The sequence below is a fragment of the Etheostoma spectabile genome, chromosome 22 (assembly GCF_008692095.1).
Source record: "Etheostoma spectabile isolate EspeVRDwgs_2016 chromosome 22, UIUC_Espe_1.0, whole genome shotgun sequence".
Classification (NCBI taxonomy): domain Eukaryota; kingdom Metazoa; phylum Chordata; class Actinopteri; order Perciformes; family Percidae; genus Etheostoma; species Etheostoma spectabile.
Genome location: NC_045754.1, coordinates 3,838,190 through 3,853,879, shown reverse-complemented (window position 1 = coordinate 3,853,879; position 15,690 = coordinate 3,838,190). Strand labels below are relative to the sequence as shown.

The 15,690-nt window shown below is 43.0% G+C and overlaps 1 protein-coding gene across 5 annotated transcripts in view; it reads right to left on the bottom strand.

The window, feature by feature from the left end:
• Window positions 1–15,690, bottom strand: part of LOC116672609 (ensconsin) — a 38,346-nt gene that overhangs the window by 10,299 nt on the left and 12,357 nt on the right. For 2 of the 5 annotated variants that reach the window (XM_032504527.1, XM_032504529.1), the window contains exons 4-14: window positions 13,982–14,135; window positions 11,096–11,185; window positions 6,331–6,420; window positions 5,941–6,059; window positions 5,732–5,805; window positions 5,370–5,578; window positions 4,634–4,772; window positions 3,535–3,715; window positions 2,981–3,085; window positions 2,060–2,123; window positions 877–1,018 (exon numbers count right to left, since the gene is read on the bottom strand). In XM_032504527.1, coding sequence (XP_032360418.1) covers window positions 877–1,018; window positions 2,060–2,123; window positions 2,981–3,085; window positions 3,535–3,715; window positions 4,634–4,772; window positions 5,370–5,578; window positions 5,732–5,805; window positions 5,941–6,059; window positions 6,331–6,420; window positions 11,096–11,185; window positions 13,982–14,135 — 1,367 coding nt within the window. The remainder of the gene's footprint in view (window positions 1–876; window positions 1,019–2,059; window positions 2,124–2,980; window positions 3,086–3,534; window positions 3,716–4,633; window positions 4,773–5,369; window positions 5,579–5,731; window positions 5,806–5,940; window positions 6,060–6,330; window positions 6,421–11,095; window positions 11,186–13,981; window positions 14,136–15,690) is intronic. The other 3 variants (XM_032504530.1, XM_032504531.1, XM_032504532.1) reach the window with 3 other exon arrangements.

Below are 15,690 nucleotides of genomic sequence, written 5' to 3'. Positions count from 1 at the left end.
AGGACCTGGCTAATGTACCAGAGTCTGGTAGGACCTGGTTAATGTTACCAGAGTCTGGTAGTACCTGGTTAATGGACCAGAGTCTGGTAGGACCAGGTTAATGGACCAGAGTCTGGTAAGGACCGGCTCATGTCACCAAGTCTGGTAGCCCTGGTTGAATGTTACCCGAGGTCTGTAGTACCTGGTTAATGGACCAGAGTCTGGTAGGGGACCAGGTATGGACCAGAGTCTGGTAGACTGGGCTAATGTTACCAAGACTGGTTGGACCAGGGATAAAGTACCAGGAGTCTGGTAGGGACCAGGCAGACAGACCAGAGTCTGTCGGACAGGCTAATGGAACCGGAGTTTGGTAGACCTGGCTCTAGTGTGCCAGGGTCCGGGGTGGATTTTTACGGTATGCTCAGGGCTAATTCACAGTCGGTAGTACAGCTATTGACCATAGTCCTGTAGTACCTGGCTGATGTCCAGAGGTCTTGTAGGTCCCCAGGCTTTATGTAACCAGAGTCTGATAGGACCAGGTTAATGTTACCAGTCTGGTATGACCTTGTTTTAAGGGGAGCCTATTCACTGGTAGTACCTGCTAGTAATGCTAGCCCGACACGGTAGGACCGAGCTAAATGTACCAGAGTTTGTAGTACCGGTCTGACACCAGAGTCTTGGTCGACCAGGCTAATGGACCTATGACAATCATAAGAAAAAAAACTACAAAAAATTGTTGTTTAACTTTTGTTATACTGACAAAAAAAACATGGAGCCTCAACGCTAAAAACGATGCTGGGCTTCAAAAATGAAGTTGTGCAGTGTGAACAAAACCAGAGACGATTAAAATAACAAAAAAACTGAAAGACAAAACTGAGACAAAGACAAAGGTCTCACCTGACGTCCATGGACTGGACTCCGTCAGACAGCTCGTCCACGAAGCTCTTGTTCTCCAGGGGTCCCAGCATGACGGGGGCCTCGGCTGGAGTCGGGGCGTCCTCCTCTGAGGGGACCGCAGCCTCGGGCCTCACGTCGGACGCTGCAGACACACAGTGTCGTTTAAAAAGTTAGATTTATGGAAGATTCAGTGGGGAATATTATTATAATAGAGGCGCTGTAAGTCTGGATTTAGGAATCTCTAACAGGAGGAGACTGATAAATTCAGATGTTGCAGCAGCAACATGACAGAAATAATAATGAATTAATAATTAAATGATAATAAGTACATATAAATAGAGAAACATTAACAACAAATGACTAGAGGCCTTTGAAATAAAACTAAGAATGGAATAAAAATTAGAAACAATACCAACTCAAAGTTTTTTAAATTAAGATATTTCTTAAAATAAATATGGAAAAGCAAATTTAATAGTGTAATTAATACAAAGGCAAATAAGTAAAGAAGCAAATTAAAACAGAAATATTAATGTATGTCACATTTGATCATTTCATTAATGCCTATTTATCTTCAACATTTTTGGAACATTTAATGTCTTATTAATTCATCTATTGAGTCATTTATTTGTTATATTTTTGGTACATTTAATGGCTTATTCATGCATCTATTAAATCATTTATTTGTTATATTTTGGTACATTTGATGGCTTATTCATTCATCTATTGAGTCATTTATTTTTTCTCAGCTTCCGGCTTTCAGAGTAACTGGCTGCTTATTAGTCATATTAATTTCTAGATTATTTCTTTAGGAGGTTTTGTAACTCAGCGTTTCTCACCTCCTCCGCTGATAAAACAGCAGTAACGTAAAGCCACTTTGGGTCAGAGAGTTCAACAAATGCTGCAGTGCACGTGGGGTCAGTGTTATTGGTGTTACTGCCTTTACCCCACCAGGTGGCGCTGTTCCCCCGCCTGTACAACACTGCTGAGTCACACTGCAGCGGCATCTCATTCAATTATATGGAAAACTAATTATCCTGAAGGAACAAGATTAAACTTCACATCCAATTAAACAGAACAAAAACTAATAAAAAAAAAAGGTGGACATGGCGAGTCAAACAGTCGTGCAGTAAGGAATAGAACAAAATAAATCAAAATAAAGGAGGGCGGTGTGTCTAACGTTCACCTGCAGCACCAGACAGAGGCTCAACCTCACTCCTCCGAGTTCTCTTCATGATCTCCTCAATTCTCTGTGAAAACAGACACAAGAAACCTTTGTTTTTATCATAGTTTGCACCATATTTTTAATACGTGTCACAGTTTTATGATAGTTGATAACGGCGTGTGAGGAAGACCATTTTCTGCTATTACATTAATAAATCTAAATATATATATATATATATATATATATATATATATATATATATATATATATATATATATATATATATATATATATATATATATATATATATATATATATATATATATATATTAATATCCACAACATTCCACTTCCGGTACACAGGAAATCACGCCAGATTACCTGCAGGGTAAATCCAGACAGCTAGCTAGACTATCTGTCCAATCTGAGGACTATGGTTACCTGGTCCTCAGATCTCTGCAGGGTAAATCCAGACAGCTAGCTAGACTATCTGTCCAATCTGAGGACTATGGTTACCTGGTCCTCAGGTCTCTGCAGGGTAAATCCAGACAGCTAGCTAGACTATCTGTCCAATCTGAGGACTATGGTTACCTGGTCCTCAGGTCTCTGCAGGGTAAATCCAGACAGCTAGCTAGACTATCTGTCCAATCTAAGTTTTCTGTTGCATGAGTTAATTAACTTTTGAATGTACACATGTACCAAAACAAGTTCCTCCCCGAGGCTGTTTTGCAGCGGCACCGTGGCTCTGTCCGGCGAAGGTGATTGTGATTGTGGTTTAAAGAAATGCCAATAAACCAGAGCACGTTTTTCTCCCATCCCAGAATGCTGCGTGGACTAGCCAGACCCTCTTTTGCAGGGTTGTGGAGGAAGGTCTGTCAATGCAAGACTACAGTGACGTAAACTCTATAATTTTCTAAACACATCCATTTAGATCTGTGGTACCTTCTTCCTCTGCTGTCTCTCCTGCTCCTCCTGGATGTGCAGCAGCTCTCTCTCCTGCCTCTTCCTCTCTGCCTCTTTCTGGGCTCGCAGGAAGGCCTCCTCCCTCTGAAAAAACACCCAGAAAACATCTAATCAGTCACATATATCTTTCTATGTTTCACTCTTTCTGTAAAAGGGGAGTATGGTTAAGTTGCAGTGGCACATGCCACCTTAAATTAAACAATGCAATCAAGAAAACGCAAAATGCATCTGTCATCAGACTAAAAATAGGACACTAGTCTTAGTTTTACAAGGCGAGGCAGCTTTCTTCATATTTCACTCTATATTTCACATTTCAGCTGCAAGGCAATTCAAAAAATACAATAAAATACAATAATAAAAATAACAGTGCAGGGTAAGAAATGTTAAAATACTTTAAAAAGGCAGCATCAAACAGTCTTCAGCTTTAATTTAAAAGCGGACCTGCAGATTTTTGGGAGTTTATTCCTGACATGTGGAGTATAAAAACTCAAAGTGGCTCAATGATACAGTTTACTGGGTTTATTCGACCTGACCTCTCGGTCCAGCTGATCCTGCATGTCCTTCCATCTCTGCTCCTTCTGCCGTCTCTCCTCATCCTCCCTGTTCCTCCTCTCCTCCTCCCGCCTCACCCTCTCCTCCTCGGCCTCCAGTGCAGCTCTCTCCTGCCGCTCCTTCTCCTCCTGCTGCCTCCGCAGCTCCTCCTCCGCCCTCAGCCTGCAGCAACACAGGAAAGTTTGAGCCTAGCGGGCCACTGTACAAACCTGCGTTAACTTAAGCATGATCAAAGTGTTGATAGAGAGGATTTTTTGTGTTTTGGAGGTCGATTTTTGTCATGTTCATCAGTTAAAACTGGACTGAAGATAATATTTTGGACCAATTGATTGTTAAAAGACTAAGTTGGAGATTAATTTAGTCCTTGTCCATTAGAGATCATCATTTGTCTGAAATTGTAAATCGTGATAGTTTTACTTCGTAAATTAACACTGATTTTCATCCAAGAATTAATACTGAAATATTGGAAAAAGCTCCACAACTACACATTTAAACATGTGTTTTGGTGCATAACAACAAACATACGGTAGTAAGAGGGAAAAAAACAACAACTACGACAAATAACAAGAATCATAAATCTAAAATAGAAAATAATTACAATAAAAAATATGGATATGTAAATGTATGTTTTTTTTAAATAATTAAGATTTGGTTATTTTAATAACTAACATCACAATATACTAATATCAAAATAAGATTTGTTTCTTCCATTTCTCACAGACTTAGCTTTGGCTTTTAAGTATGCATAATCATACATAAATACACATGTAAACATGCATTTTAAGGCTGCAACTTACAGTTATTTTCATTGGTTATTAAATTTAAAAACTGCTAGAGTATAGTTAAGAATCCTCATCACAAATTCCCGGATCCAAAGATGACGTATTGTTTTGCCGTTTTTGTCTCAATATCTTTGGATTTTGGATTATTAGTCAGTTTATTATCACTTAAAACAGAGAAATACAACAGATCTTCCCACTCGAGAAGCTGGAGCTGAGGAACGTTTGGCGTTTTTTTCTTGAAAAACAACGATTAATTTAAATGTATATTTAGTTTGTTTCAGCTGAAATGGAGCCCCACCTCTCCTCCTCCTGCCGTTGTCTCTCCTCCTGCTCCTTCTGTAGTCGGGCCAGACGGCGTCTCTCCGCCAGCAGGCGGGACGCCTCCTCAGCGTCCTTCGTCCCGCCAACGCTCCGGCCTGTGGGCGTCCCCGGAGACTCTGAGGGGCGGAGACAAAGACGCAGCATGACTTAACAAAAACAACTAGTCAGAATAAGAGGTGAAGTGGCCTAAAAGTGTAAAGGACAGTTTTTGAAGCATGCACGCATGCATGCACGCACAGACGCACAGACGCACACACACACACACACACACACACACAAACACACACACACACACACACAACATACACAGGACAGACAGACAGTAAGACAAAGACACACACACACCAGAGATGGACACATGCACGCATACACACACACAGACAGAGACAGACACAACTACACACACCACACACACACACACAACACACACAAACCGAACAAAAACAAAGACAGACACATATACATAGACACCGGACACACACCACACACGCACACACACACAGACAGACAAAGACACACAAACACACAACCGACAGGAGACAGACCACGCACACAGACAGACAGACAGACAGAAGCAGACAGACAGACAGACAGACAGACAGCAGACAGACAGGACAGACAAACACACACACAACAAAACAGACACAGACAGAAAGACAACAACACACACACACACACACACACACACACACACACACACACTGTGCCTTTACCTGCATTCAGTTCTTTGCTGGTGGATTTGGGGATCTTTCTCTCCGAGGTCTCAGATTTGGTTGATTTCTTCTCAAGGGTGCCCTGACCTTTGAACTCAGTGTGACCCCTGTCATCGGTGCCGGGGGTGGTGGCCCTCTGCCGGAGTGGGGAGGGGGGGTACTGGCCGGGGGAACAGGGCGACTGGGCGCGACTCCTGTTGGACCTCACCCTGAAAACCAGCACAACCACATCAGGTCACATTGACTATGATTCAGGTGAGGTGTGTGTGCTTGTGTGTGTGTGTGTGTGTGGTGTGTGTGTGTGTGTGTGTGTGTGCGTGCGTGCGTATGTGTGTGTGTGTGTGTGTGTGTGTGTGTGTTACCGTTTTGGCGTGGCAGGACCCTTGCTGTGGGCCCTGAAGGAAGAACTGCGGGCTGGTGTGTTTGGAGTCTCCCCCTTCAAGTCACATTTACAAATATATCATTACTGTTACAACTCTTCGTGTTCCCATCTTTATTCTGATGATATAAATTGAAAGACACATACAGCTGGGGCGTGTGTGTGTGTGTGTGTGCGTGTGTGTGTGCTGACCGTGGGTGTTTTGGCTTTGGATGCCTCTTCAGGAAATCCAGCGATGCTCCTGCGGTTGGAGGAACTTCTGTATGGTCTGTGGTTGTTGGGGGAAGCTGTTCGATGGGACACAAAGGACACTGACGGGTCACACACACACACAAAACACACACATAAGAACACACACCACGACGATGACACAGAAAATCAGAAATCAATGAGAGAAGATGACACAGTTCAGCAAAAAATAAAAATATAATAAAATAAATAATAATATACAATAAATAAATCCCATTAAATAAAAGAGATGTAATGTAATTTCCTGTAATCCTGGTGAGAGATATATTCGACCAAGTCATAGTTGTCAAGCGTGACTCTGGACTTTAACACGGTGCAGCTCCATCACTGTACCTCTCTCTGGTGAATGGAGGGCGGCTGAAGAGGTGGAAAGCTGTTTGTTGATTGGCTGATCCATCCCAGGTGGAGACAGGAAGTCACTGACTGATTAAAACAAACAAAAACAAAAAAAACACTCAAATCACTCACACAGACACAGACACGTACACGGCAGTGAATCACAGCACTGACTGCTGCGGTATCGAAGTCGGATGTAGATGTCATGTTTAATAAACGTCCCGATCCCGAAAACAAACACCCATCACACAAAACACAAAAACTGCCGGCTCACGCAGAAAATAATCCTGGTGATCGATACACCGTGCAGCCTGCAGAATAAATAACCTTGGTGATGAGAGACAGAAGAAGGAAGCAGCAGAGCAGAGAGCAACCTGCTTCATCATGAAATGGAGGATGATGATGATGCAGAGGCAGCCGCTGCAGACCCATGAAAACTGAGAGAACCGAATGAACTGAATGTTTCCTACAGCACCTGAAGGCACCGTGACAACATGAGCGAATCAGAAGATTAGAATTATAATTTGATATACAGTACATGTGAATAAAGACATTTAGCACATGTTTGGGAAAAAGTGCAGCATTTCAGCAGAAAGAGGGAAAAAAACATGGATTTTTTTGCAGCGGCTGCTTTTGTGATATGGGATGATTGGAAATGTCTGGTGGATCTGTGTGTGGTGTGGTGTGTGTGTGTGTGTGTGTGTGTGTGTGTGTGTGTGTGTGTGAGAGATCTGATCTTTGCCTGTGTGTAGGTGGGGGCTAATATGCCTCACAGATAGCTACAGGGAAATGTCTGGTACAAATATGGTGTGTGGTGTGTGTGTGGTGTGGGGTGTGTGTGTGTGTGTATGTGCCTGTGTGCGTGCATGTGTGCAGGCATGTGTGTGTAAAGGGTGTTTTATAGACTGTGCTCCCTGCTGAGAATGATGTGTCTGCACCACCAAACACAGCCCCTGGCCAAGAAGACAGGAAGTGGAGTAGCCTTTTGTTGTGATGAGGGTGTGTTGTGGTGTGGTGTGTGTGTGTGTGTGTGTGTGTGTGTGTGTGTGCGCGTGCGTGTTGCGTGCGTGCGTGCGTGCGTGGTGCGTGCGTGTGTGTGTGTGTGTGTAGAGGGGCTCCAAACCAGACGTTAGCTCATTAGCCACACAGGAGAACATATGTGTACTTGCCTTGAATGGGCTGTTAACTGTTGATGAAAATGTTAAAAATACACTGGAAAATATATGATTTTCTCGCCTAAATTTTACCCCCAAAACATGCTGCAGTTTCCACATGCTTTGGCCCTCTGGGATGACCCTGAGTTCATTGTGAAGCTAACACTCTCAGCTTGTTGTTTCTAGTGGCATTGTGACACTAGGCCTTACGACACAGAGCACAGGGTTAGAAACACAGAATTTCATTTCCGTCCAAGTAAATCATCTGAAAAATTAATAAAAAGCACTACTGTAAGCATATTACAAACTGCATATACTAACATAGTACCCTAGCCAATGTCTCAACTTAGAACAGAAAAAATCCAGAAGAAATTGCTTGTAAATGGTTTTATATGAATGTTTTTCTACAGATATGTCTGTGCGTTTGTCTTATTTCTTATTTCTAAAAAAGCCCAAAAAGTGCTAAATACATAACTTCTGAAATACAAAAACACATCCACATCACTCACACATATAGATAAAAGAAGTATATACATAAATTTATAGGAATAAGTAATCATAATTTGATGAAATGGTGAAATGCCATAAAAAGGCAATATTTTTGGTTTGAATGGGCTGGAGACCCTCTCAGGGAAAATCTTTGTTGGCCATGTTTGATATCATTCAACTCGTCTTGCTATTGGCTACACAGGAATGCCAGTTTTATTACCTCTGTCTCTGACTGGTGGGAAATGCTGTCAGTTTTTCCCACGTGGGCCCAATGGGGACTGTGGGATTTCATTGGTTTAGCTTGCGAGTATCTTGAGAAATACTCATGCTATTGGCTGAGAAGACCGTTCATTGGAAACTGCACAAACAACAGATTCCAGGGCTGTGCCGAGTGTGAATGTAGCGCGTACACGGAAAAAGTTACACGCGATCAAAACCGAGAAATGATGCATGATCTTGATTTCTGAACGTCGAAGGTTGGCCAGAAACTACAAGATTGTGAGGGGACCAGATAATTATGGATTACAAGGCTTGGATATTCTAATAGCTTGGCATGTTGGCGAAGTAGGAATACCACGTTTTCGGCGATCTTTCACCGCTGTGATTAAAGACACGAGCAGACAGGTAGGAACACACACTCAATTTAGACTCGAATATGTCTGTCTTGCTGTACTTCAGAACATGATTGTAACCGTTGTGAGTCACCTTATTGCTTGTGTGTGGGCTCGATGGAATCATGAGACTTTAAGCTTTCTAACGATGTATGACTTGACCGTGTTTATGACGGTTTAATGCTTGCAATTTATGACGGAAGTCAGCACTTCCGAAAAACGGCGAAGATAACTCCCGGTGCCGGGACCGAGACGCTCAAAAAGTTAAACAATAGAAAAATGTCTCTCTATCTGTCACACACCTACAAACACAAACACAAATACACAAATACACACACACACAAACACAAACAAAACACCACCACACACACACACACACACACACACACACACACACACACACACACACACACACACACACACACACACACACACACACATGAAGTGTGTAAACATACAGTCAGTGTTGGAGGTTGCAAATTTGTTGTCTTAAAGAAATACATCCATTCATTGTTGTTACTTTTGGATTACCATAACTTTTGTACAAATGAAACTGCTTATTTTAAAACTTTAATTGTACAAACACAGCTTATGTCTAGTCAGAAAATGTAATAACCTTAACCCATGTTCATGGAAAGTCTAAAATTGATCTTCATAATACTGGTAGCGTAGTTGGTTTTGAAAATCCCATCACTGCGGGAGTTAGCAGAGTCAAATAAGATCACATTAACAAAATAAAATCAGTAATTGGATGTATTATGTAAATATCAGGCAGCTGATATTCAGACTACTTATGAGCAGAGAGAGGAGAGCTTCAGCTGAGGTAAAATACTAAACAGTACAAATTTAAAATCAAGTCAGCTGAGATTTTAGGCTGACAACACACTGCTAAGCTGCTTGATATAGATGTCATCTCAAGTTAAAGTTTTTCTTCAAAATATATATGTCTTCACTCTGCCACAAATAGCTAAAAAAACCACTATACTAAATAAATGAAATCATCTGTGTGCTTTCAGCATGTGATGTTTTCCTTCCAGCTTTATGTTGGGTGTCGGCTGCTGGATATCTCTGCTTCTGTGTGAACAAAGGACTGCAGATAGGAACGATTTGTAGAGGAGATTTTGGAGGAGAAGCCAGTGCAAGATGTTTATGTGTGCTGTAGGGGTGTCACGATCCACATTCTAGAAATCTAGTGGCTTGGATATTTTGGCATATGGCTTGGTGTGGTACACTTGATACCATGTAGCCTATCTTTTTACAGAGGAATTTAAAAAATGTAAATGACAGTCAGCCATTAAAACAACGATCTGTTAATCTTTACGATACAATACTCCTAGGGTGGATCCCGGGTCTCTTATTTGATATCTCCTCGCTTAAACAGGAAGTCATCGTGGCCCTCCTTCGTTAAGACTGTCTCAAAGCTCTTACTACTGCCCCGAGGAGAGAGGTTTGGAGGAAGGAGGAGGGAGGAGGAGGAGCTGTGAGCGAGGATACAGAGAGCAGCCTTCCTGGAAGCCGTGCAGCTGAAATCTGTTGCCAACTCCACCCAAACAGCTGATGAATTCACGTGAGGCTTCAGAGGAAAGAATGTCTCATCCCTCTAAAAACACATTTTCTTGTTTCCTCTCTCCTAGCGTGATTTCTAGTCTCTTCCATGCTTCCTCTGTGGGACGGACTGTGGGACGGACTAAGACGCGAGGAAGGGAAGCAATTAAAGGAACCGTGGATTAGGCTTGCACGATTAATTGTTGTAAAATCCCAATCTCGATTCACCCTGTTCACTTTGATTCTCATTTCATTTTACGAGCCGACTGCATCACAAATGCTTCTACTTTCTTCTGTGAGGTTTAAATATAGACTGTATAACATAGGTTTTAAAGCACTGCAATGCCCTCCTATCTCTTCATTGGAGCCTCTATGTTTACAGGCCTTTGGTGATTCTCAATGTTCAACAGCATCCAAAAGAAATCTATATTCAGTACTGCCCATTTGTTTTGTTTTGTTATGGTTCATTTGTGCAATAAGATAATCGTGATATCAGTTCAAAGCTAAAAAAATCATGATTAATGTTATACCCCGAATCGTGCAGGGCTATTGTGATTAATGTTTTACCCCGAATCGTGCAGGCCTACCGTGGGAGAAATTTAAGGACCTGGGATGTACCCCTAGTCGAACAATGGCATAACAAAAAACAATGTTTTAATCACTAGCCAAGTTGAACCATGGATTTGAAGGATCGGGACACCCCTAGTGTGTTGTGGTGAAGCACAGTATGTGAAGCATGTTTTGGCATCTACTTAAACAAAAGAGTAAATATATAAAGATAAGCAACACTGATCACCACACACAGCACACACACGTCATAAACACACTCCAGGATGATAAAACAGCCGATGTGACGGTACAAAGACGTCCACACGCATGCGAAACAGAGGAACAGCTGCAGGTGAGGCAGCAGGATTCAGGGGGGGGGGAGCGGTATGAGACACACAGTCCTGGGGTCTGTACCGTTACGGGATTGGCTGGCGCTGGAAGCAGCAGGAAGCCCATTGGGCTGAGCGGAGCCAATGGCATGGCAGGGCGGGGTCTTAGGGTTACCTGGGCAGCAGGTGAAGCAGAGCGGAGAAAGCAAAGCGTTATACACTCAGTCACACTCGTACACCTGCGTGTCACACACACACACACACATACACACACACACACAGACATAAACAGTAAGACACAGCGCGTTAAACACAAGATTCCCAGCAGGAATTGACACATCAAAACCTTGTTTTGTCAAGTTGAATCTTCAAGACAGACACAAAGGGATTCAAGATTAGAGCTGCAAAGATTAATTGATTAGTTGTCAACTATCAACTTAATTGGCAACTGTTTTGATAATACATTAATCGGTTTGAAGTCAAACTTCTCTGATTCCAGCTTGTTAAATATGAATATCTTCTAGTTTCTTCTCTCCTTTGTGTCAGTAAACTGAATATCTTTGAGTTGTGGACAAAACGAGACATTTGAGGACAACAGCTTGGCCTTTTTGGAAACACTGATCCACATTTTCCACAATTTTCTGACATTTTATAGACCAAACAACCAATTGATTTATCCAGAAGATAATCGACAGATTAATCAATCGTTAGTTGCAGCTCTATTTGAGATGCAAGGTTGTGTTGAGTCATCAGGACACACGGAAACTTTGTCCTGATGACAGGGCTAGATTCAAAGTCAGGGGATTGAAAAAGTCTGCAAAGACCAGGATTGTCTGCATCCAATCCGTTTTGGAGACATTGCTCTCTGAACCACGAAAGTCAACCTCATGGTGGCGCTAGAGGAAAAAGTCAGAGGATCACTAAGATCATTAGGATTTATCTTCTGGGATCAATCAACGTCATATTATGGAAATCAATCCAGTTTCTCCAGAGCTCAGTCTGGACCAAAATGGTGGAAGAGTGGCTGGAATTGGACCAAAATAAAAGGCCTGTCGCTGCTAAAAGTCAGTTTTAAAAACAGGCTTGGTTCTCTTTGCAGTTAAGGAAAATAAATAAAAATAATAAATTTGAAAATGCACCCAAAAAAGTGACTTCTGTGGGCTCTGTCAATTTTAAAAACATCAACATCCATCACAACCCATGATCTCAAAGGTTCATCAGTGATTCAAAGAACACAACCCCACTTAAAGGCCTTATGTTCAATGCTTCCAAATTAAATTACATTTTATTCATAGTGTCAAATCATAATAGAAGTTATCTCAGAGAGAGAGAGAGAGAGGGGGGGGGAGGTAAATCAGAATTATTTCCCTTTTGGAAGAATCATCTTACTTCTCACACTGCCTGTCAGTATGATATCTATTTAGTTTTAGGTCTTTTTGAAGAGATATGATGTTGAAACTGAGTGAAATGGTTCATGAGTTTCATGGCTGCACCAGTCAATCAAATGCAAATATTCAAGATGTCTGAAGAAGTTCATACTGACAGATTTGGTAGCTTTAAAAACGTGAGGATCTCTACTAATGTGAAATAAAGTTGTGTGGTTTGGACAGGGTTTGGCTGCGCAGCATGTTTCCTGTTTGCATTATTAACATGCTGAAGTAGCCTGCTGCAGCTCGTTGTTTTATTGCCTGAAAGGCCAGCTAATTATTGGACAATCAACTGCCTCCATATTTCTTTCAATTTTCCAGAACATAAAGCATGAAAACACAAAATGAGTCTGAGTTCTGATGTGTGTATAATACAGACAAAAAATATGAGCGCTGCCATGATGGAGTAAAATAAACCGAGAAAAGGCCGCTATTATCAGATTTTTAAGTGGACTACCTTGGAACCAGAGAAAGATCCGCAGCACACACACATACACACACTTTGTCTCTGTCCTCTAATCGAGTGGGACTGTAAGACGAGCCGCTGCTGTTTCTGCTGCAGTGAGCGTTCTGCTGGGCCCGACAGATCCCAGAGCAGCTCCTCTGCCAGTTAGCCAGGCCGGAGCCGGGCCAGCGACTGGGTGGACCCTGATCCCCGGCCCGTCCCAGGACAGCTCGGCTGATGGATACTGTGAATAATTGATGGCGTTATGAATGCACCGCAGGATGTAGAGCCTAGCTGGTGGCCGACGTGATGGCAGAGATATCTCAGAAAAGACGAGGACGATGTGATGCGAAAGAAAGACAAACTAAGAGATGGATGTCGGCACTTGTGTCGCACTTTGTCTGTGTTTTATGTCAGCGGCCTTGGTGCATTCAAGGTTACATGTGTAACTCTCCTGGGAAGTAGAAGCTGCCTACCAGCTTGGGAATAAAACAACAGCGCAATAACACACACATACATACAAATACAAACACACACACACACACACACACCTGTAGCACGTTTACCAGCCAAAACCACCAGATTAAAACCACAGCTTCCGTCAGTCTGATTGCAAACTGAAGCTGTCTACACACACGGTAAACACACACACAGCCTCGTCGAACCCTGATGGGGTTTAGAGACAAAGCGCTGAGCAGCTCCTGCATTGCAGCCTCCACACCCTTTTCCATCCACTGCCCTCCTCTTTTCTTAACCTCCATCACTTCTCCCCACATCCTCACCTTCCTCCGTTGATCCTCGTCCGCTCTTCCTCCACAGCAGTCCTCCTCTGCTTTGTCATCCCCTCCCTTTCATCCAACCATCCCCCTCTTCCTACCCCCCCCCCACCCCCACCCCAACCTCCAGACCTCCTCCCCCCCCAAACACCTATCCTCCCCTTCTCTCCTACTCCTCCCACCCCCCACCAGTATCTGCCCGTATGGTCTCTCCTGTTCTACATCTCAAACCTACCCACACACTGACATCATCACAATCGCTCTCCTTCTCTCTCCATCACCTCGTCAACAGCACCCCCCACCTCAGCTCCCATCGTACTCACCCTCCACTCCATCAGGCGGTCCTCCCCATGTCCAACGTTTCGGCCTGTTATCCAGGTGGTCCCGAGCCTCCCCCCCTCCTCCTCCTCCTCCTCCTCCTCCTCCCCGTCTCTCGGCGCCTCCGGCTCTCCGGCGGACCAGGGCCTCCAGCCTCTCCTGCTCGTTGCGTTCAGAAATAGGGAAGAAGAGACATTCTCTCACCGAGCCATCGCTACGGCGACGGGTGCCCGGCGATGCGCACGGAGAAAGCTGCGCCATGGTTACCGCATGCAGCAGCCTCGCCCCTCTCCGTCCTCTTTCACACCCGTCTGTTCTGTGTCTGCTGGCGGTCTCCAGCGCTCGATCGCTGGCTCGTCTCTCACTCAGTGACACATAATCCAGCAGCGCTGCTCCCTCTCCTTCTCTCTCTGTCTGCCTCTCCCTCTAGGTGACACAGACTTCCTCCCTCTCCTACCTTGCAATTGTTCACCCCACCCTCTCTCTCTCTCTCTCTATCTCTCTCCCTCTTTGAGTCTATTTCAAAGAGCAGTTTAATCAGGAAGGAGGGGACAAAATGCAACCCGTCACCACCCCCCACATACATGCACACACACACACACACACACACACACACACACACACACACACACACCACACACACACACCACACACACACACACACACACACACACACACACACACACAGGGCGGGCTGGATGTTGATATATTGGCTGTATTGGTTTTATCTCCAGTGCTTCTTTACTTTTTCTACCTTCTTCTGCATCGTCTCTACACACAAAATGTACAATCTAAAATACCCAATCACTCCATAAAAATACAATACAAACCCCAGCAGAACAACAATACAACATATTTGATACATGATATTATAAGGTTCAAATTAATTGAATTAATTCATAGTATAGGAGATTCTCAGAGAACTTGTGCTGTTATTTGTACAAGCAAGAACCAACCCTCAATTTCTTTTATAATGCACCAGGTTAACGTTTGCTTAAACTACTTTTTACTTAACAGGACTAACATGACAGTCATTGAAAGGCATATATTGAAATTTCGGAGTTGTATTAATGTATTAATCGATATCAGATCACTCAAACAAACATTTAAATAGGATAATTGATTACTTGAACCCAGCCCTAGTAATTATTATTAGCCTATATTGCTGTTTATGTCTTACGTTCTCCTTTGCTGTCTGTCTTCTCTTCCTGCGTTTTATTTATAACCACATCACATTCTGGTCTTTTAATCAACGACCATTAACGTGCTGGTGTTAGTGAGCAGACAGCAGTTGTATATACAGTAACTACAGAGTTTAAAGCTGATACACTGCTTTGGTAAAGGGGGGAAATGTCTCCCCTCTGCATTGTGATGGGTGTTTACTGAAGGTGCATGCAGAGTCACGCACAAACTGCAGGAGGGAGGAGAGACAACGGGAGGAGGGGTCAGAGTCAAGCAGAGTTATACAGAGACAGCACAATTGTAAGATGAAGGGGGGGTGGAAAGAGAAACATATATATTGAGGATATAGATCAGAGAAGAAAAGATGAATGGATGAGCAGACTGCAGCAGAGTCATTTACAATTTCTCTGCACAAAATTGTGATTTTCCATGATGGCGTTTTGGTATTTCATTTTTGATTTATTTTTCTGTTCATAAGGTGCGTTTTTCACACATTTTTGACTTGTGATAGTAGGAAAAGCACAGCTGAAAT